This window comes from Neolamprologus multifasciatus, chromosome 6 (genome assembly GCF_963576455.1).
Source record: "Neolamprologus multifasciatus chromosome 6, fNeoMul1.2, whole genome shotgun sequence".
Taxonomy (NCBI): Eukaryota; Metazoa; Chordata; class Actinopteri; order Cichliformes; family Cichlidae; genus Neolamprologus; species Neolamprologus multifasciatus.
The window spans coordinates 6,178,998-6,203,193 of NC_140444.1; the positions used below are offsets into that span (position 1 = coordinate 6,178,998).

The 24,196-nt window shown below is 37.4% G+C and overlaps 2 protein-coding genes across 3 annotated transcripts in view; both read right to left on the bottom strand.

Moving 5' to 3' along the window:
- Positions 1 to 20,039, bottom strand: part of LOC146516263 (calcium-binding protein 2-like) — a 22,951-nt gene extending 2,912 nt beyond the window's left edge. Inside the window, exons 1-4 of one of the 2 annotated variants that reach the window (XM_085163421.1) lie at positions 19,687 to 20,039; positions 19,174 to 19,356; positions 1,846 to 1,876; positions 562 to 696 (exon numbers count right to left, since the gene is read on the bottom strand). In XM_085163421.1, the coding sequence (XP_085019547.1) occupies positions 562 to 696; positions 1,846 to 1,876; positions 19,174 to 19,356; positions 19,687 to 19,746 (409 nt within the window). In that variant the 5' untranslated portion in view covers positions 19,747 to 20,039. Of the gene's footprint in view, positions 1 to 561; positions 697 to 1,845; positions 1,877 to 6,755; positions 6,978 to 7,208; positions 10,664 to 19,173; positions 19,357 to 19,686 lie in introns of those variants that run through there. The other variant, XM_085163420.1, reaches the window with a different exon arrangement.
- The window catches only part of LOC146516248 (perforin-1-like), a 579,062-nt gene that overhangs the window by 316,326 nt on the left and 238,540 nt on the right, over positions 1 to 24,196 (bottom strand). The window lies entirely within an intron of this gene.

The following is a 24,196-nucleotide window of genomic DNA, read 5'->3' on the forward strand; positions in this document are numbered from 1 at the left end:
CCACTGCAGTACAGTTCCTAAGAAGATGATTCATCATTCATATAATTTGCTACACTATTTCTGTGCTATGATGCACTCTGAATCCTGACTGTAACTCTTCAAAGAAACCTTTTCAAAAGATCATTTAACTACTTGACAACTTTCAGGAATTTTGGAAATAAATAAGGTTATAAATGAGAAATGATTTAAGATTTATGTTTTAATTCATGGTAAAAATGTCTTTGAGCAGTTTTGTAGGGTCTAGAAGACACATTGACACATTGCTGATATGAAGTTTACTCATATCAGCATTTAACAGAGATGCTGTACTTAACGACAGTACCAGTGAATATTTTTTCTCCAATAGTTAAAAAGTTATTTGTAAAGAAATTAATTAAATCATTGCTAGTTAATTTTGGCAGTTCATCAGAGTTAACAGATTTACAGGTGAAGAAAGGACAAACAGACATTTTGGACATCAACTGCTTTGCAGTTCTGCTTTATCCTGGTGCTCCTTCACTGGTCTTCCGAGTGAAAGATTTTAGGGAATTACAGAATTATCTATCTGTGTTCAGGACTCACAGATTTGCTGGCTGAGTTCGATAAGTTCCATCTCTGTTGGCATGTATCCCATAGTCCTCATGCACTCGCCCAGGTCCTTACAGCTGATGAAGCCGTCCTTATCTTTGTCAAATTCCCTGAAGGCCTCACGTAACTCTGCAAGTAGAACACATCAATACAGATTATGCAAAATATTTGCCGTTGGGCAAAAGTATGACAGAGTACATTTGCTTTCTTGAGAAAACAAGACACAGTTTCAGTCTCAGCTGCCCTGGATCAGTGAGTGTACATTGAGATGGGGTACCCGTCTGAGAGTTGTTTTTTTAATACTTCCAAATTGCTTTAGTTTTTATTTGAATTATTTTTGACTTGTTGTTAGTATGACATCGTAAAAAAATAATTTTTCAATAATCTTTCACGGACTTCTCTGTTTTCTGTGACATGCTGGATACAATCTTTGGACCAAATAACTGATTTCTGTCTTATCAGTGCTTGAAGATGATCACAGTTTGTTGGCAACACTGTGCACTGTAAATATTCAATTTTTTTCTTTTTGCATAAATATGATATTTTTGCCCCCAATAAAATTCTTTAAAACTTATGAAATACTTATGGTCGTTCATCATTATATCAATAAAAATGTAAAAACAGAAACTGAAGCTGCTAAGATTGTGAAACATTATATTTTTAAATTGGGACTTTCTATTTCATTTGCAAACTTTTTATTTTTGCATCACTTTCTTATGAGGCATTAATGTTTTGAATGAGCTTTTAAACTTTCATCTCATTATTTGCATGGAGCCTTTCTTTTTTCTTTCTTCTTCAATCTTCTTACAACATTATAACACTGAGTACTTTGCACTCTGCTGCCTGTTGTTTGTGAATAGTGTGACATGGATGATTGCAGTCCATATCCAAACTTGTCCAAATAAAATTTACCTGAACCTGAACAGATCCCCCTGTCACCATTAAATCATTGCAGAAGAAATATATCAAGTTTCTACTACACTAAACCAAAGTCATAGAATCTATATTTAAAATAGAAATGACATTTTCATGTGCATGTACGCTGTTAAATTGTGAGCCAGACCTGAGGAATAGAAGCGATGTATGAGTGGAAGTTAAATTATGAAAGATAATCCTTCACTTTGTTCTTACAAAGTTTCAATTTCAATGCAAGACAGGGAAATTAAAAAAAAATGTTCACAGTTAAACAGAAGGTTTGAAAGGAAGGTAGATGAAAAAGAACAGAGTGGAATGAATGGACTGAGAGACAAGGTGAGGATTTGGATTAAGAATCTGTACCTTCCATCTCTTCTGGTCGTAGATCTCTGTCCTGCAGTGGTGTGGAAGAAGAAAGGGCATACATAAAGAGAAATGAATAGTCAGACAAGTTATACTTTGAATCTGCTCTATTTCAGTCACACAAAATGCTGGAAACATTTTTGCTTCTTGTGCTTTTACTCCTCCACTCCTCTCAATCCTGTGAAAAAATTTTTTGTTCAATGTTCATCTGCTCAGCCAGAGATTCTATTAGAGGATTATTGGGTTTTTGATCTAACTGACCCTAATAGCCTTTTTAGTTGAAAGCTGCTGCTACCCAACAGCATTCATGTCCAGTCTCATTCTGCCCCTTCTGCTGGAGAAAGTCTGCTGTGCATATGCTCCACAACAAGCTTTTGAAATACAATGTACTAACAGCAGATTCATAATGACATACCACCTAAAACAAGGGTGTCAAACTCAAATACACAGTAGGCCAAAATTCAAAACTGGAACAAAGTCGCGGGCTAACGTTAATATTTATTGAAAAAAAAATCTTCCTCTAGATATAAGAATGAATCTTTTCTTATGGACTCAAACAAGTTTTGCTGAAAAACTGAATATGGAACAAGCAAAGCTTAATACTAAACAATATATATATTAGCTGTATAATACCAGTAGGCCAGCTCTAATAGTAATTTGGTATGGCTTCGCGGGCCAAATGTAATTAGGCTGTGGGCCAAATTTGGCCCGCGGGCCAGAGTTTGACACCTATGACCTAAAAGATCTACCTTCCAAACATGCAGCATGTAACAAAGTTATAAGAAAGAAAGAAAAATGAATTACATCATATGCTGAGTAAACTGGTGAAATATTGAATTGCCACTTTAAGAAATAAAGTGAAAATGAAATCCTAGAAATAAGAGTGAGTTATGACTTTAACTAAAAGTAAATGCAGTAACAAACACATGCATAATTTATTTAGTGATTAATAAAATATTCTAATTTTGATTCTGATCCAACATAAAACACCATTTACGGTTGATGTTGAATTGGCTAAAGGAATGCAAGGTGACACCAGGATAAATTTGTACGTGATGTGTTCTTCGAGATTGTGACATCATCAGCAGGAATAATACAGCCCTGGATTAGAGGATGCAGGGGAGCGAACAGTGTCAGGGAGATTACAGCGGTAAATTGTATTACAAATCATGAAGGCTTATCGGTTTTTCATTTCTCTATCTGCCAGCAATTTTTTTTCCTCATCTGCATCTGCAGTCCAGCTGGCTTTTGATTAAACGAACATTAACACACCTGCACAGGCTGAACAGAAAAACGTGTACCACTTTTTTTTTTGTCGTACCTTTTGCTAAAATTTGTGACAGATTTATCCACAGACAAAGGCAACGGTTTTCTCCTACCTTTGTTTTTTTGTGGCCCATTACTTACTCAGTTGTATATAGCATTTGTATTTCTATTTTATTCTACTGTATATATTATTCTATTCTATTTTATTGTATTGTATATAGTATTTTATTTTATTGCATTCCAGTGTTTTTTCTTATTTCTGCTACATAACTTTGCACTTTTGCTGTAACAAAACAAATTTCCCACCTGTGGGACTAATAAAGGTCATCTTATCTTATCATCTTATTACCAATCTACAACAGTTACTACTGCTAAATCGTGACTTTAGAAGACAGCAGAAACTGAGCAACAACAAAAGTTTATGAAGGAAGGCATGTAGCACGAAACAACAGGATGAAAATGCCACGAGATTTAGGTATAAATCTTATGTGAGACAAGTTTTGCTTTCAGTCCTCGTTTGCTTAGGTTTAAAAAAAACTTGATTGGGGTTCAAGTTATGGTTTGGGTTGAAATAAACCCGTTTACAAGATTAAGCACATGTTATAGAACTCAGTTTTATCAGTGTCAACACAGTCCCCATCTAAAGTTAATAACGAGATTTCATATTTATTCATTCATTCATTCATATGCAAGAGAAGTGACCTGGCCACTTTGAAATATAACTATGATGGTAGTTAAACTTACAGAAAGCATTGCTAATACTGCTAAAAAAAAAAAATGTATATAAAAATTAAGACAAAATATGAAGTCATGTTTTGTGAAGTTGCATTTTGGATTTTTGAACCCAGAGATGATGAACAACGTTGATCTGATTATTAACACAGACACTGTACACTCTTATGTTACTGATTTGTCAACCCCAAGGTAGGCCTGCCCTAAAACACACCCTGCTTATTAGGGCTGTTCCATATAACGATATATATCGGATATTGATATAAAAACGTCTATCGTTTCATTTTATGCTATCGTTTGTTTCGTGGTGTCGCAAAATAAACTGTTTACGGCAGTATTTTTTTTTTTATTGTTTTGATGGTGACTGTAGTGGTTATATTAATTTCTTCTCTCTTTCTCTTATATTTAATATAACCACACTACAGACGGACAAGCGACTGTTTTTATGCGTTGTGGTTAGCAACAACGACGGTAAAACCAACGTTTTTTTGTTTATTTTCCACGTAAACCTTTCACAATAAAGCTCAGGATCCTGTTGAGACTTTTCAAAATAAACTGAATCACATGAAAGAGTAAGCAGAGTATTTACGGATGAGAAGCATAAAAGAGCCGTCAGGTGCTAAAAAATAAACCTTAGATTCAAACGTTAGAACAGGCTTTTCCCCGCAGCACACTGTGTAATAAATACTCACAAAGAAAACGGCGGCCGTTACAACTTATGTATAAAAATGTATAGTTTCATGCATCGGTTAAAACACTGGACTCCAAGTACACGACGCGCAGCTGGAAACACTTCACGCAAGTCGAGCTCCCCGAGATTCACAGAATTTACAGAAAATGTTAAATTTTTGTGATTTATCGGGACGATAGATGTCTTATGTCGGGATATGAGATTTTGGTCATATCGCTCAGCCCTACTGCTTATTTGTGTATTATACCTTAATTAGGACTAAAATGTATAAAATGAACATTATGTTGCAATTGTAGCTGTGCAATTGAGAAAATGAACTACAGAAAGCGTTTAAGAGGTCACAGATCAAGTGTGTAACACAGTGACTGTAATGGACTTCAGTATTAACAAACTTCCTCTGTGCTGCTCACCATTAGAAAGAATGCAGGTTTAAGACACTAACACATTGGCTTCCCTTTTTAGACTAGTCTATCTTTTATGTAGTCTTTACTCAAAATGACAATATTCTGATTTGATTAATTTAAGATTTGCTGAAGTTGGTTGGAAAATAAGTTTGCCTGTATTAACACAAGATTTTCAAAAATATCAAAATTTTTCAAAATTATTTGCCTTTTTACACATTCGGCAGATTCAAAGCAACATTTTGTATCACACAGCATGGAGTAATGTTTCTGAAAGACTAATGTTCACTCTTCTTTTAGCTTGTTTTTTGGTGTCTGACTGAAATATCAAGCTGTTTGTCTGCTGAATGCTCCACTACATGCACTTGATGGTTGCCTGCTGTGGCTGAAAATGTGGCATATGAAATGAGTGAGGCTGGATCAAGACATAGTCCAAACTCCTGAGGAAAATTTTCAGCTTTTTAGCTGCTAAACGCCTCACTATATTCACAAAGCACTTCCTTGTTGGTGCTGTGAAAGTGGTGTACAGAAGATTTATCAGTGTATTTCCTCTGGAAACAGCTGTCCACTGCAGCTGGTGAAACTTGCGTGTCATAAAAGCAAAGCAATCAGCTAAAACGTCTTATAAATCTTAAGCAAACTGCAGAGACTGAGTGTGGAACTGCAAGGGATCACATTCACATTAGACATTTGTTCAATTGTTATCATATACTGCTTGATGTAAACTGCAAATTTAAACTGCGGTTGTCAATCAGTTGATAAACGAGACAGTGACTTTGCAAGGCTGTACTTAAATATATCAATAGACTATTTCAAATCACACACCCAAAAAGATTTTTTAGGGTGAGAGGAGGGGTACACCACGGTCTGTTATACGGCTAACACAGAGAGACAGATTTTAGCATTCTCACAGAAACTCGCATTCACCTTACGAACAATACAGCAAAGAAAATAGTATTTACATAACCACATTCTGAATACTCTTTTTTCATACTTTTACACTTCTTGCCTATTTTCACTTCAAATGGCATCCAGTATCACCTCGGATCACACACCACTGTCCTAGGAGCGCTTTTAAACTAGTTCCTTGTCTGTGTCATTTCCACTTTCCCCATGTATGACATTAATTTGTAATAAGAGGTGCGCATAGAAGACTCCAAGACTATAAAGGTACCTGAATCTGGACAAATTTTTGGGTCTCGTTATCATTATCCTTCTTTTATAGCTGTGAAAAAACGTAGTTTTATGTTTCAACAGTTTTTATTTCTTATTTCATTTTAATTATTTGCTAATTTTTTGTTTTTTGTTAGTTTTAGTTCGAGGTTTAGTGATTATTATTTTTTAATTATAATATGGAGTGTTTTTTTTTCATGGGTAGTCACAGCCTTTGATGTTTAGATGTCTATCTCACTAAGCTCAACTGTCATGAGAATGACCAAAACATGTCCTTTCTCACATGTTTTTATTCAATTTAGTTTGGCTATTTGTGTAAAAAGTCATTTCAGTGTACAATAACTTTACTCAAAATAGTAGAATACATATAAGTTTGTAAGTAAGAGGCCCTCAGAACATTTTAAAACATTTCTATAGATATGATTGAATGTTGCAGTCATGACTGTGCAGTCACAGTTTGATTTCGTGATTGGTGGAGATGAAGGGCAGAGGAACCATGACGATGACCTCAGCTTTACCTTAACCTTCCTTTGGATGGCACTTTGGAAATGGATGGATGAAAGGATTTATGGGAGATTTTGGCAATAACAATTCTGGCAGTTCTGTAATGTTTGTGTGGTGTGTTTGTAGTGTGGGTAAATACATACAAGCTGACTTTGGGCGAAGCCCTGTCTGAGGAAGATACATGCAGGCCCCACTATGTTATGCAGCATGTTGCAGTTCTTAACCAGAGCGCACAGGGGTTCATCAAACTCACGCTCGTCCCCTCCTTCCTCCTCATCCTCTGTGTCCATCTCCCCTGCACCACCCAGTTCCCCCAGCATGGCAGCAGCCAATGGGGCACCACTTTGTTCTATGGGTGACATTACCTTAGAGGAGAGGAACCAATCGGATTATGAAACACATAAAGCTATTACCTAAATTTTGGCAAATTTGCCATTTTTTGTACTGTTCCAGACATTTTCAATAGATTTATTTAGTTTGTATATTGCAAATAAAAACAAATTTGAAACGTCTTTTGTGTCAAGTAGAGATTAAATAGAAAAACTGCTATGAAATCCTAGTTTTAGTTATCCAAGAACAACAAAATGTTTCCTTACCTTCTTCTTTTTACTGTTCTTTTTAGAAGTCTGGTTAGTGTTTCCCATCACCCTGCCCTCTTCTCCCTGTCTTCCCCCCTCCCTTCCCTCCTTGCTGGTCCTCACACTTCTCCAAAGTTTATCCTCCTCTTTTCCTCTTTCTCACCCTTCTCTGTTCAAACGTCACATGAAACTCCAAAATCCATACTAGATCCAATGCATCCTAGGTGGCAACGCCTTTTATCGCCCAGGAAGGAGGAGGGCAAATGTTTCCACTCGCACCTCTACTACAAAAAGCGACTCCTCTCAGAGCATGTGCTTCAGTCCCAGATCCTATTGGTCCAGTGGTGTGTATATGATGCCACGTTCAGTCCTAAACTCCCATGGGTTGTTGGCGGCTGCCATGATGAGATTTGAAATGTTTACGGTGATATTATGGAATCGGGGCAGGGTGATGGAGATTGACGGGTTGGGGTGGGAGAGTTGGGTCATATCTGAGCTGAAACAACCCGCTGCGCCAGACTCTGGCTCTGATTGCATGACTCGACCATTTTCTCTCTCCCTTTCTATCCCTCTCTGTCTCTCTCTATCACACACAGACACGGGCATGCGCTCTGTTTTTCCCTTTATCTGTAACCCCCTTTTGCTACAAGTGATCCCTTGAATTTGGACCAACTTAATCTAATCCATCCCACCCACCTTCCCCTCTCTCTCAAACAAACATCGTGCTTATGGTTTCCAAATGACTAGTCTGGCAAAGCTTTGTGTGTGTGTGTGTGTGTCTCTAAGTCAGAAAGAGAGAGAGATAGAGAGAGAGGGAGGGAGGGGGTGGTAGAATTATGGATGAAGAGTTGGCTGTCTGTTTAATCCCCAGCAGTTCAGATTAGAAGGAAAGAACTATGCTGACAGGCTACGAGAGCATGGGGCTGCAAGTAGAAGAAATAGAAGTGTAATATTTATTTTACACAACTAGTCACTGTGAGATAAAAAAAAGGCGATTAAAAAAATTAAAACACATGGAGACACGCTGGGAAAGAGAAAAGTGAAAAGAGAGGCACATAACAGTGCATGCGAAAACATTTTAGAAAGTAAAATTGCAGGGGTGTATAATAAAACCAGTGAGTGTAACCGTATGATGTAAACGTCTGACTTAGTATAGACACTACCACAACAACTACTACTAGTGCTACTAAAAATAATTATAGCTTTATGGAATTGCTGATTATACTGATAATCATAACTGTGTTTCTCGTGAAGCGGTGGGAGCATTGATGTGGTGCAGATGCTCACCTGCAGCATCTGTCTCTGAATGTAAGTCTTCACCATCACCTGCCTTCTACTGGCTTGTACATTTTTGTGTATTACAAGCAAACTTTTAACTTTCACATCTGCTCATTGGTGTCTGTGATTTTGCTGCTTGTCTGTTTATATTCTTGACTTTGATCTCAACCCTGATTAAGTAGAAGTTATATAAATAAAGTTCTCTAAAGCCACCAGATGGCACCAAAGAAGGGGCCGGTGTTATTAATCTTTTATTTTTAGTCTCGCTTCAGACTTGTGGCACAATTGAAAGGCTTTTTTTTTTAATATATTTTTTGTTATATCTGTGCTTTTAAAGATGATTCTCTTCACCACAGCTTTTTAATTGTTTCCCTTACAATTGCCCACATCTATTACGTTCTAAAACCATCAAAGCTTATTCCTTTCCCTCTAGAAATAAAAATACTTGTTTTCTTAGGATCATTGTTTGATTATTTTGTCCAGTCCGATTCATCTACTGTTCTTTGTTGAAACCGAATCCCAGACGTGAAGCACTGTTGTTATATATACTGCATATCTTATATACATGTGTATTGGGTGTAATATGTGTGTCAGAGATTTACGCAGTTTGATGAAGGCTCATCGCTTGCAGCCTTAATCCTCTGTGGTCAGTTCAGGAGAACCAACACATTTTTTGTGTCTATCTACTTTCCCATGTATCTGGTCATTAGACCACCCATTTTCTTCCATCTGTTTCCTGAGTTTAACCTACTTATCTTTTTTCTCAAAATCCCATGTTTTTGATGCTGGTAATCTCTTCTGGGTTCACAAATTACTCCACAGTTACTTGTTATAAAGCAGTTTGTAAAACATTTTTTTACAAGACATAGTTTCAGCAATTTTTAATATGCCTATTATGTAAAATGTATTCCTAGGCAACACTCTGCATTGCCTCAGTATTGCCAGTAGAGTGCAGCAAAGCTAGGTTGTTGAAAATAGTGGGATTAACACACGCTTAACTGTAATACATATGCACTACCACTAGATGCCAGTATTATCCCTAACTATGGAGGACCCAAATCCATCATATTAGTAAAAGAAAAAAAAGCTACATTGTATCAAAAGAAGCAGTGGGATAGTGAGCATAGAGAGTGCTATAAAGAGCTAAAAAATAATCCAGTGAATGAGATCAAAAGTTAAATTAAAAGTCTCTTCATGCATGCGAGAGATTGAATTCCTCTTAGTGCAATACACCCAAAGTGCAACAGTACAATTCCTAATCAAGAACTGTTGTCTCTGGTATAAAATCTATTACTGAACTACTACTACTGAAGTTTTTTCTAAAAGATCTTGTAGCATCAACACCTCATTTCTTTAAAGAGACAAAGATGGACTAAATTGCTTGAAAAATCATACAAAATCAACACTGACACTGAGAGTCTTTATGCTTGCAGTCCAAATGAAACTGTTTTAATTTCAATCTTCAAATGTTTCCCAAAGTGATTCCTGTAGTCTACCTCCCAATAATTCTAAAGCATGGCAATCAGATGAAATCAATAATCAGCACTGCCTACAATAATGCTTTAAAATCTGTAAGAACTGCTTACACCTAAAATATCAACTGGAAATAATAATTTTCTCCACTTAATTTAACCGCTGTCACAAGAAACTCAGAGACATTACTAATACCGGCACATCTTAAAATCTGAGTGATGACTAAGTGGAATCACTGTGATTTTGAAGTGCTTGAACAATCAGAGAATTGTAAACACACTTTTCAACCTATCAAACCAAAACATACACGAAAGGAAACTTCAGATGTGGAAGTGTAACAACACTTTAGATGTTAAGTAGAATATCCAAACAAGAGTTACAGAACCGAGCACATAGAGTCTGTCTTAGCCAAACACAACTATGAAGCCAATCATGGCTCTCCTGCTGCTCCTCCTGATGTTCACTGGACTTGAACATGTAATTCTTTCTGCTATTTCTGCCAGGGAATTTTATCAAATAAATAGATGTTGGATCTCATCACTAAACACAATGACACCTGCTGGGCTGACTAAAGATTTTAGCTCAGATCTTCTCTGAATAAGTATATATATGAAATGTAATAGTATAGAAAACTTTAACCCCGGCTGGAGTCACTCTGCTCTGTTTTAAAATGTATGAATGTCGTCACATGAGATCAGAAACAATGTCAGATTGCTGTAAAAGTTCAATTCAATTCAATTCAATTTTATTTATATAGCGCCAAATCACAACAAATGTCGCCTCAAGGCGCTTCATAGATACAGAGAAAAGCCCAACAATCATATGACCCCCTATGAGCAAGCACTTTGGCGACAGTGGGAAGGAAAAACTCCCTTTTAACAGGAAGAAACCTCCGGCAGAACCAGGCTCAGGGAGGGGCGGCCATCTGCTGCGACCGGTTGGGGTGAGAGAAGGAAGACAGGATAAAGACATGCTGTGTAAAAGTTACAACCTTCAGTTTTGTTTCATGCTCTGATGAAGGCCACAAGGCAGAAATGCTAGCTTGTTTGCTGGCATGCCAAAAAAAATGGTGAAATTGAGATTTTCCTGCCATTTCTTTGAAGCTTTGTGCTTGTGCTGCCTCTTAGATAGTCATGCACAGATTACTTTAGATGAACTGGACCAATGAGTTCAAGTGGTATTAAATAAGGATCTTGTATTAATGTTGATGTGCATCTCTTGAAAAGCACCCATAATACAGAACAGAGGTCCTTTTGCTCTCCAAACAACAACATAAAAGAAGCGCTTCCACCATGCCTTCATCAGCAGCTTGCTGTGAGCACAAAGCCTTTTAGCCACAAAACCCCAAACAAAGCAGCTGGGTGAGAATTCATGTGCCATCCCTCGACAACCGCAAGCATACCAGATGCCTGAAAGACAAGGATGGAAGACAGGCCAACTGAAAATCCAGTGCTGGGCTGTAAACAGCATGATGGACAGATTCCAAAACAGGATTTTGCATGCTATGCAACCAGCTTTAGGGTGGGTCAGGTCAAACATTTTGCCAATTGAGATGGGGGATGTCTATGTGTATTTGCATGCCCACTTTTTGCACAATGACACACACACACACAAAAAAGATCCCATAGTAAGGTCAGATGAGCAAAAAAGGGTGCTTTCCAATTTAAAATGTGCAGACACACAAGTTTATCACAAAACAAACAAACAAACAAATAAAAAGCTAAAGAAAAATTGCTAAAACGGTTTTGAAGTCTTTCTTATATAAATCAGCTGCAGCCTGAACAACATCGGTGTCATCAACCCATTCTAGCATTCTGCACTTCTTACAAGTTTCTCACTGAATTAAAGACTGGTAATATGTATAGTACACTAAGCATGTTTGATGTCCCATCTTTAATGGAAACATTAAGAGTTCCTTTCTTCATTGGTTTTTTTCTATTTCTGTTTCTGTTTCTTTTCATACCTTTGACCTTAAATGTGCGATAATCTCTTGAGTTGTGGCTGAAGTTAAGCTAAATTGAGCTTAACCCTGTTGAACAGAGATAAGACTGAGCTGTAACACAAACATAGCTCACAGCAAACATATTGATGCGTGAAAATATATATCTGCGACAACACAACAATGGAGACAATTAACTCACGCTCTGTTTTGAGTATTAGCACTTCCCATTCTATTACATTTCAAAGCGTAATTGTAGAGACAAATACCATTATGCAATAAGGAATCCAAACCGTGTTCTCTAGGTATAAAATAATACTTATGAAGTCAACTTAACTGCATCAATGTACTTTAATGTAAGTGTGGCTGCAACAAATTGTGAGCCTTTTTGTCTCCATCTTATTTTATTGGTTTTACAAGCCACATTTTTACTTATAATTCACTCTAGACTTCCTGCTTACCACTAAAAGTCAGTCACCCAGTAACTGACTATAAAACATACACTGCGACTAGCAGACACTAGCTTGGGAACATAGTGGAGAAAAAAAAGTAGAACGAGACACATGTGGCTCCATGGGCCTGACCTCTGACAGTGATTTATCATTTTAGCCAGATCAATCTGTAGACGAATATGAATATGTCAGTTCTTCAGACCAGATTTTGTATCAGTTATCACAGCAACTTGAGCATAAAGTTACATCGTCTCTGAGTCTTGTCTGTTTAAACAAGATTAAATGACAGAAAAAAATGTTTGTGGGAGGAAGTGGTTGCGACTTGTGCACTGATAAAACAAAGAACAATTCAAGTGGAGAAACTAGTGCATGATCATCATGTTTCTTTAGAGTTTACTCTCGTATTACTGATTCAGTCAGGATAGAATAATACTATCTAATATGTCTTATATTAGCAAAACACACGGGGAGGAAAAAGTGTGATAAGAATACAACTGAAACCACAGTGTGACCTGTGATATGACACAAATATCATAATTAACTCGTTTTACCTGATGTATGCTGCCTGTGTCTTAGAGCAGCGGTCCCCAACCCCCGAGCCTCGGACCGGTCCGTGAGTCGTTTGGTACCGGGCCGCGAGAGTTGAGGCTCAGTTTTCAGCATTATTTTGTTATCGTTTTTATCGTTTACTCGGTTTTCCTGGGTCTTTTCATGTGTGTTATGAATACATTTTATTAGTTTTATTTTGTTGTATTTATCCGCGACACCTTAAAGGCCGGTCCATGAAAATATTGTCGGGCATAAACCGGTCCGTGGCGCAAAAAAGGTTGGGGAGCGCTGTCTTAGAGGGCAAATTCCACCTTTATCGCCCTTAAAGTGGTGCAATAATAGTGGCGTTTTATTCTTATTTACTTTGAAAGGAGAGAGAATTTTAATGACATTTATGACCTAATAATTTCTTTGGTTGTTGTCAGAGCACCTGGGTTGTTGACCCAGTGTTTTTCAGTTCTGGAGCCTTTGTCAGTTTCCATGCATTTTACCTGTTTTATTGTGTTAATCATCTGTCTGTGTGCAGCATTTTTTTTATTCTACTTCCTCTGTTTCATTAGTTAGATTTATCCCAGCTGTGCTCTCACCTGTTTCTGGCCATTATCATTATCCAGTCTAACCCCTCAGTTTCTTTCAGTTTCTTATCTTGTTGTTAAATAGTACAACTCAGTGTTCAGTTCACCTGTCTCTATAATAAATCCATGAGTCGTGCATTTGGGTCCTCCCTCCATTTTTTCACACACTAGTGAGACAGTTGTAGCAGATGGCTGACACTCCCTAAGCCTTGTTCCGCAGGAGGTTTGTTCCTGTTAAAAGGGAAGTTTTTCCTTCCAACTGTCACCAAGTGCTTGATTATAGAGGTCATCTGAGTACTGGGTTATTTTATGCATTTGGTACATTATTGTATTATTTACAATACAACACTTTACAGTATGAAGTCATTCTTAGGCAAGTGTTGTTGGGATCTGGCACTATATAAATAAAATGGAATTGAATTGAACTGGGAGCAAAAAGACAGTAACAGTAAAACAGAGAGATTGCTGCAGGTTGCTACAACTGAAAAGAACATACGTTGGCTGTTTTTTATTGCTACCCACTTTTGTTTTTTTGTTTTTTTGTCGTTCACTTTGATTTTCATGACATACTTTATACTGAGATGTCATGTAAGAGTTTTAACAGAACTGCGTTTCTTTTTCCCCCTTCTTTTTGCTATTATTAACAGCTTCAGTACATGTCTTCACTAGCCTGTGATCAGATTTTTGATAACTGGCTCTGGCTTGCCTTTTGTGGCTTTGAAGAATTAAATATGCTGGATCAATGTTATCAGGAATAACTAAATGATGATTACCACATGAGCTTGGCTCTTTTATGGAGTGTACGGTGGATTGGCTTAGTGATGCGTAAGCATACATTCATCAAAATCTCATGATTTCTGTTTAAAAGGTTGATAGACATCAAACCTGAACGCAAAATTGCAGCAGCACTGTGCTGACAGGAGGAATATAACATGCTGGTGTAGTCAGTAAAGGATTCCCATTTAACCTGACATCATTTTACAGGCTGCGACCACATATGGCTGTCTGGATTGTCCCACATTCTCTGCTCTCATTCTCGCCCACTTACCCACTCCCAAAAGGAGGATAATGCCTTTTGCACCTGTCCAGATATTATTTCTGCATTTTCATGTGACCTAAAAGTTAAATGTGGCTTTCCTGTTAAATTAAATCAAAGACTCCTCTTACAAACACAAATAAGGGTCAGAAAGTCGCAGTAATGTCGGAATATGTGTTTGATTGTTTTTGTTTTTTCAACAGTGAACAACTGTTGCAGCTTTGCCCCAGTGGAAATAGAACAACAGTTAACCCACTTATAAAGCAGTTTTCTAAAGCTGTGCTGGTTATTATACCAATGACCTCGTTGCTTTGTTAAAAATGTTGACCAGTTCAGAAAACTGAGTCTGTGATTTTTAACATATATCAGAAATAAAGGTGTAGTTTTTACTGTTTTGTGATATTATGACGTAAAGCTGCAGCTGCAGCATTTTGTCTTTCATCTTTCTAATATAGCAAATGTGTTTGATCATTCAGAAGTGAGATAATACAATATTTTTCAAAGCCACTAAATACTAAGTTACTAATACTAATTACCAGAAACGTGTGGAGTGGTGTGAATTAGACCCTGTAAAACTGCTATTCACACATACTGGGTAAACAATGGGACACAGTGTTTCCTTGCTGTTCAGTTATGCCTTCATGCAAGTGAGGTGTGGAATCTTGTTTGCTAGAATATATTAGTTTAAAAAGAAGGCCAGCTAATCACTGGCATCTGCTAACATTTCAGTTAGAGGATAAATTTTAGGATTTATTGAATTAATTTTTTTCTTTCTATGGTTTTGTGTGGTGGATGTATGTGACATGTGCATGATATTTGGATTTTGCCTACATATGAAATGAGTTGTTGATTAACTTCTTTCAATTCCTCACTCAAATAAAGCTCTCAATATAATTAATTAATTAACGCATTTATAAACAGAAGTAAATAAATAATCCCTGAATATGTGCACAATGTATCTCCTCAGTCAGTGACTTTGTGATTCCCGGTTCTTAGGTTTGTTCCCTGGCCTTCCGTGTAAGTGTGTCGTGTCTCTAGTATAGGTTTTGTTCTGTCTATATGTTTACTCATCTGTCTTCCCGGTCAGCTGTCTCCTTGGTCTGCGTTTCCATGCCTGTCCTGGGTTTTCCTGTCTTATTTTGATAGTCCTTGTCCTATGTCAGTGTTTTCTGCTTTGCTTTCTCCGTCTGATTATCCTCCTGTTTCCCATTCCCTCATTACCCTCTGTGTGTATATATAGCGTGTTTCCCTCAGTCCCTGGTCGATCTGTCTGCCTCTTTATTTCAATAATAATGTATACTTTATTGATCCGCGTGGGGAAATTCCTCTCTGCATTTAACCCAGTGAAGCAGTGGGCAGCCATTGGGCGCCTGGGGAGCAGTGTGTAGGGACGGTACCTTGCTCAGGGGTACCTCAGGGTAGCTGTTCAGGGGAATCGAACCCCCGACCTTACAATCATGGGGCCACCACTCTACCTACTGAGGTATCCTTGCCCTTTTCCTTGCCTCGTTCCTTGCCTTAACTCTCCATCTTCAGGTTATTTGTTATTCTTAGCTTTTCCCAGTTTCGTTTTTTTTTTTTGTTAGTTTCTCTGTACCTCCAGTCGTGTTACTGTTTCTTTGTATTTTTTCACCGCCAAAATAAAGGCTCTCCTTTTGTTATTATTTGCCCTTGCCACCGTGCCTGCATTTGGGTCCACATTGTATTTGCCAATCACTGTTGAGTTCTGCATTTTCTTGTCCACTTGAACAAGCCCAGCACCGCGAACACCCCCTGCATCCCCACATAGCTGGAACACATACGTGTAGCTCTCCTCATGCCATGACGTCTGCTTCGCCAGACGTGACATTTTTAGCACTGATGTTGGACTAAACTACATCTGTCTGCTCAAAGTTTAGTTCCTTCCTTCTAGCTCTAATCTCGCTTTATGTCGCAATAGGTCTCTTCTTTCTTCCTTTATTACATTCAACTATCCTTCACTCTCAAGCCTTTATCCCACACCCAGACATCCAGTAATTCATTATTCAGTCAGTCTGTTGCTCAGTGTATGGATGACTCATCTGAATAAAGAGAACTGGAGATGAAACTAAGAAAAAAGGGGAATTATAAAAACATGTCAAAACACAGCCTAGTTTTCTTTTCAGATGGCTTTAAAGAACATTTAATGATTGTTAGTTTATGACTCAAATCCCAGGTGACATTTTTGACCACTGATCAAAACTGTGTTGCAATTGGTATAGCTATTTCTGCCATTCTCTTTTTCTAATTAAAATGCCACTCAACATCCCCAATAACTAATAAACCTAAAATGTTTGCTATTTAATAAAGAAAGGCACAAAGCAGGATTATCATTTGTGCCTCAGAACTGTTATTTTGTTTAAATTTAAACACATTTGATGGCTTGAACTACCGTAAAGCAGCGTTTGCCTTTCATGTTAAAAGGATACAGGGTACACAAGGGTACAGTTAGTCATCATCAGGGATTTATTTTTTAAGGTTAAAGAAATTCCTGTGATGCTTTTACATTTCTCCCATATACAACAAAAAAGCAAACCTGTTGTCAGGACACCTCTAAAAAGGTCAGCTCTAATCTTTCCATTATAATCCGTGGAGGTTTTTTGAAACCTTCCCAGGAAGTGTATTATTATTATTATTATTACTACTACTACTACTACTATTATTATTATTATTATTATTATTATTATTATTACTACTACTACTATTATTATTATTATTATTATTATTATTATTATTATTATTATTACCAGAGATGCTGGTAATACTGTAATCCGATTACTTTTTCAAGTAACGAGTAAAGTAAGGGATTACTATTGCAAAAACGGTAATTGGATTACCGCTACTTTCCCGTAGGAACGCTGCGTTACTGCGTTACTAAAACGGTGATTTTTTTGCGAGAATAGCTGTGTGCAGATCAACAATGGATAATATATCAAGTGCGGGAGAGAGTATGAGCGTGCAGCGTTTAAAGCGTGGAAGTACTGACCTTACTTTGGGTTTGATTCCATAAAAAGTGACAAAAACATTAGTGTCCATTGTGCGTGGGAAGAAAACTTCTTTTTACAGCGAAAAAAAAACCCCTAAACTTCCGAGCAAGCGCCGAGTGCGCTATGACGTAATGGGAAATTCACAGAGAAATTCTTCCACTGACCGCTGCGGCACACCTGCACCAGGGTAAACCTCCGCCTAACACTACTCCTGCTTTACAGGTGAAAATAGAGCAAAGGGACCGCTGAGTCTTTGACTTTATTTATTTTCTGCTGTGTTTTACTTGCATCTATTTGAAAGAGTGAGTGTTAACACACAAAAAAATAATAATTATGTGCTGGAATGTGCAGAAAATAGGTTTAAGTATTAAACAAATTTCTTCCAGTCAGAGAATGTTGCATATAATAAAATTTTTGCTTGATGCATAAAGTTAAAAGATTAAAACTAATAAAACAGGTTTTAAAAAGAGACTTTTCCATTTGATTACATTTTGTATGATGGATTATGCAGAAAAAGTAGAATTGGGCTGAAAGATCTATCACTTTATCACCTATTCAGGTTGTAAATCGTGTTTTTAAAAAGTAACTAAGTAACTAAGTAATTAATTACTTTTGAAAATAAGTAATCAGTAAAGTAACGGGATTACTTTTTGGGGGAAGTAATCAGTAATTAGTTACTGATTACTTTTTTCAAGTAACTTGACCAACACTGATTATTATTATTATTATTATTATTATTATTATTATTATTATTATTAAGGATGGGAAAACTGGCTCCGTATGCACTGGTTCCAGCTGTTTCTGCCAAATAGTTTTGGTGTCTAAAAGAAGCTACACAGGCAAAAGAAATATTTTATATATATATGAGAGTATAAATAACAAGCTTTTGTCTTTTCTTCAGTAACACCACAAACATAAACAGGAAGTGGATGAAACTGGAAGCCATGACTGACAAAAACTATGTGGAAGATTTGCTATTGCAACACATTAAAATACACCAAAAATATCTGGATCAAACCAGTGAGAACAGAAAAAAGTACATGGCAAGAAATTATACATGAAACTGAAGTCTTGGCTTACACACGCAGAAATTTTTACTATGGGACAGACTACTAACTACGCTGACTACTTATTAAAGACTGCAAAACAAGTTCACAAGGCTGCCACTAACAAATACACACTTTTTAGGTACATTTTCATCTTTTTCATCTGTTTCACACTATGTCTGAATTAAAGCTTGCCCTGGCAGGTTTATTACCCTACCAATCCTCAAGGAATTTGTGTTTCCTCCGAGTGTTCTGCTGATCTAAATTTAAATAATCCTTCTTTAATAATACAGGCTGGTTCTTACTAATGTGTCACCAGTCAAAATATACTCTGTTATGCACACAATTTTCACTACTGCAAACAAACACCTCTCACTACTGCACAACAGATCTAAACGTAATCTAAATAGTTAAAGAGATATGGATATATAATGTTTTAACACTATATTTGTGAGCCGTTATTCAAAAAAGGTGCTACTATATATGATTTATACATATAGCAATATGATATTGTAACATCCCATGCCTTATAAGGAAAGACACACCCTTTAAAAAAAAAAAAAGAACCCTTAAAAATGAAAGTCTAATTATATGTCTTGGCTTTACATAGTTCCCAGTTCAGTCACCTACCTGTCCAAAGACGGAGTCAACAATAGGGCGTAGCTTCCTCTTGTCACCTTCTTCCAGCCAGATGTCATCTGGGTCTCCCACTGGGGAGGACAGACTCAAAGTCTTGGCCTTGGGCTTTGGTGGTCTCTTGATGCTAGCTGAGCTCCATCTCCTGAATGATTCAATTTTCTTCTTGATTGAACCCTGGAGAAGAGAGCACAAACAAATCATAAGCGTGCAATACACAGTTTATGATGTACCAGCTCAGAAAAGTTGGCTCTCACAAAATTAATAAAAATGTAGTTGTTGATCATTAATGGTTTAGTTTCTGACAAATATAAGCGTCTTCTGTGATAATGTTGTGTTTAAGTGCATAAAACTCCATTTGGTTTGTAACATTATGAGCTTTAAGCATTGTGGCATTAACTTAAAAAATAAATTAGTACCAGCCAGACCTCACAAGTTAAACCATGTGGGATGTTTAAGAGCATCATTGACAGGAGTTTGCATATTTCTGCATCTACATGCACTGACCTTCTTCATTAACTTCCCCTCTGGCAACTCCACAGATGATGAATTTTTCACATCAGTCATTTTTACAGTCCTGCTTCAAAGAGACGTCCTCTTCCTCTCTGTGTCACGCTCCTCCTCTTTATCTGTCCCCAGAGCATCTGACACCGGTTGATAATCTGAGGCATATCTCCTACTGCTATCGCTCCTCCTTCTCTCATCCCCCAGTTTTACTCTCTCAATCATTCACTCATCCTGTACAGTATCTACATCCCTCACTCACTTTTCAATCTGTGTGTTTCTACTATCCTTTGCTCGTAGTTGTTCCCCTGTAAATACTTCTGTGTCACACATGTGCTACATTCTCCAGAAAAACCCATCAAGGCACACATTATTATAAGCAGAAGTCTTCCCAAAATGTAAATAAATATATTTTTAAATGTCTCTTTCCAGTTTATGTAGAAACTGACCAATTAACAAGCAGATATCAAAATATTGAGATGTTTATAAGTGTGTCAATGACAGTGGTTAACATAGATCTTTTTTGAGCCTGACACCATTTCCTGTCCGTGTTTGTGACATCTCCAGTAATCCCGTATTTATTTCCTCACTCTCACTCTGATCTCGTCTCTTCCAATGTTGATGTAGGCTTGTCCTCAATCCTCTGGACCTAATACTGCTTCCCATTGCTTACTATATTCCCAATATAGAAATGTATCTCGCAAAACAGTGTACAGAATGATAGAAGTCTCTTAAAGTTTTGGCTCTGAGACCAAAATGTGAAGACGCAGACATAGATCTAGAGAGAAGGACTCCTTAGAACTGAACCATTCCTAAAATAGGTGGGGCAGGAATGGTTTCAGGGAAAGAAAACGACATGATCCCACAAGAGAATCCAAAAGGAATTCAAAGAGAAACACAGAAGGGATCAACAGAAAAAGACCCAACATGTAACGAAAAATGCAGATTAAAAAAGAAGAAGATTGTTTTCTTTCATATCCTGCAACCTATCTATCTCTCTGTACAGTATAGATTTACAGTAGGGGAATCTATCTATCTATCTATCTATCTATCTATCTATCTATCTATCTATCTATCTATCTATCTATCTATCTATCTATCTATCTATCTATCTATCTATCTATCTATCTATCTTATTTTAAAAAGGTTAAGACATTTATCAGATTAATGCTAAAGCTGCAATACATCTCTGTAAACAATGTTTCCATGTTTCACTTACTGGGTGTATAAAAAAGCAAATTACTAGCTTTGTTGGCGCAGGAATGGTAAAAGAAACTGCAATTAAGTCAGTTTTCCCATAAGAGAAGCCAAAAAGATGACAAAGCGGGGTGGGAAAGTATAAAAGGAGAAAAATCCAACTGGTGCGGTTAGAAGAAATTAAGATGAAGCACAGTTACTGTAAGGATCTATGAAGAACACTCTACTCCCGTCTCCTTCCAAGCCAAACTACTATCAACATGTTTCATTCTGCATAATTACAGTAATTTATCATTTAAACCATTATGTGGTTTAAATTATAAAGTTGTTTTTTACAGAAGACATTTTTAGAAACAGTTGGAAAATGTTCATTGAGGCTGAATTCCATTCATCTGTTTCAATATTTGGTGTTGTACTAGGTTTCTGAAATGGAACAAGGACGAAACATTTGCAAAACACATATTAACAATGATGGACACAATGGGAGAGAACTTACACTGAAATTAGTCAAATAAAGTTATGTTAGTTGTGTGGCACATGCTCAATTTGGCTGAAAGTTTTTGGTACTATCAAAATAACTGCACATGGATTAAACAGACTAAATGTAATATTTTATAAAAAAAATAATGCTGTTGGACATATACCAAAGCATGTGGCCCTTTTGCTCACATTAATCAAATTGGAATTGGGCCTCACACATGTAGAAAAAGTAAAACAAAAATTAGTTTCATGTTGCTACTTGTCTGCATATCTTTTTTGGGTGTATTTTTAATTAAGGTTGTAATTTACCGTTTAGCCTAACTCCTCTTGTCTCTGTGCCGGGGAGAATTGCAAACTGATAACTTAACTGTTGAGTCAGTCTGCCCCAGGGCAGCTGTGGCTACAACTTGGTGTATGAATGTGAGAGTGAATGAATGGTGGTATTGTAAAGCGGTCCCATAAAAGCGCTATATAAATGTAATCCATTATTATTATTATTATGAGTCATGTGCACGCTTAAATTCTATGGCGTTATTTTTGTGCCACTATTCTGAGTGCACTTAAAAAAAAATCTGCAGGTGCAAGTGTTGCATTTTGAGGAGAAATTTATTTTGAGCGAAGAAAAGCTAAATTTGAGTGAACAAAATTCATTGCTGCGTGCAAAAAATGTATTTCAGTGTTTGCAGCCCCTCTCGCTCAGTTTTTACATTTGCACTTGCTTGCAACGTGCTGCTTGCGCTCTCAACATTTCTGCCCGTGCGCATTCAACTCTTTCTGTACACCGTTATATTTGTGCCACAAAACCAGCCAATCCCAGACTTGGATGCAAACAAATCTGATTGGCTGTTTTGGTCTTCAATCAGCTCGAAATGATGAAATGCAATATCCCAGAATCCATTTTGTCCAAAACTCGGAGTGGCGGTTTAAAATGTCTGTGAAGGTTCTCAGTCATCCAGGTCATCGTAGTCTAAGGAGCTTGGAAAGAAAAGCGTCTGGACTTCTTTGAGTTGCTTGAAGACGTTTCACCTCTCATCCGAGAAGCTTCTTCAGTTCTAAGGTCAAATGGTGGAGAGTCCCAGATTTAAACCCAGTGGGAGTTTCCCCCCAAAGAGGGACAAAGGACCCCCTGATGATCCTCCACCTAATCACATGAGCCAAGGCGTGAAAGCGGGTGTGGGTCACAATCAGCCAGGGTTTCGGGTGAGCTCATTGTGAAACCTGGCCCCACCCATTCATGTGATTTCCTGAGGTCAGATTGCACCCATCCTTCCTGCATCCTTTGCACTATTAAATGGAGGCACACACAGTAATTTTAGACATGAAGCACTTTAAAGTTTACTTCAGCTCCTCCCACTATCCAGTTACAGTTTACACGGATCATAACCCAGTGGTTTCTGTTAATCAGATCCGTAACTCAAACCAGTGGCTGATGCATTGAGTTTATTAAGTACAGGCTGACTAGGAGTTGTGAGTAACTACATTCATGACTAATGCAAATATCTTTATCTAGGCCTCCAACTTTCCCTCATCCAATGCCTGCAACTAGTCCAGAATGCCGCAGCATGTCTTTTAAGCGGCACCAGAAGACATGAGCATAATACACCCGTCCTCGCTAACCTTCACTGGCTCCCCGTCAAATACTGTATCATTTTTAAAAACCTTTTATACACTTTTAAAATTTTAAATAACTTGGCGCCCAGCAACGTAATCAACCTCCTTGACCCTTACACCCCCAAGAGAGCATTTAGATCCTCTAAACAGGGGGCTCTTAGTGCAACCAGTTTCTCGACGGAAGACTAGGGGGGATCGTGCTTTTGCTTTTGCCGCACCAAAACTTTGGAACAGCTTGCCGATTGATGTCCGTGCGTCGGAAACCATTCAATCCTTAAAATCACGTTTAAAAAACCCACCTGTTTAAGCTAGCCTTCTACACAAATTAGATTTTAACTTTTCCCCGGTTTGCGCTTGTGCCACGCCACCATCTGTAATGATAACTGTATTTTCTTTGCTCCTTTATTATTGTAACCCTGCAAATGTAGCTCGTCTGTGAAGCACTTTGATGTACCTGGGTCTTTTAAATTTTAAGCAGGGGAACTGTTAAAATATCTATAAAATAGAAAGTCCTGAGCACTGGGGAACAAAGAAATAAGATATTTGTGACTTTGATGTGTACTTTCTGAATATTTTTGAATGCACTGCAAATTATGTCTTCATGTAATTCCTTCCTTGTGTTTTTGTTTAGTGGCATTTACTGTTTCACTGCTGAATTCTCATGCTAAACATGAGAGTTTGCAATAATGAAGTTGTCATAAATATGAGTTATCCCTGTAAGCCATAAGCTCAGGCTCCACGCCACTCTAAATGACTACTTTTGCTGACTTCCTTTGGTTTGACTCATGAACAACTAAACCATTGTGCAACATGTTGAATTCCTTTTCTGGTCACCCATGGATTCCTGTGTAATCTGCCAAAATTGACATGAAGGACGGGGAGTTTTCAAAATATTTGAAACCAGGTTTTCGATTAGTTACATAATTCACTTGGGATAGTGGAAAATTTTTTTATTTCTTCCTATGGGAGGATCTCCTGCCTATCGACATCTTTTCTTAAGAATCCATTTATTTCAGGAAACAGTTTTAAGCAAGCCACAGCGACTGTACTGCCAAAGGCACAGCTGAATTGATGCATGATACAAATCTGTTTTCTTAGTTGATATATTTGTGAGACTTTCATCTTCATTGCTAGAGATTCCCAATTACATTTTTTTTCCAATCTAGTTTTAGTCATGTTCTTAGTTTTGGCCAAATTGACCTGCACTGTTAATCTGCTGCACTAA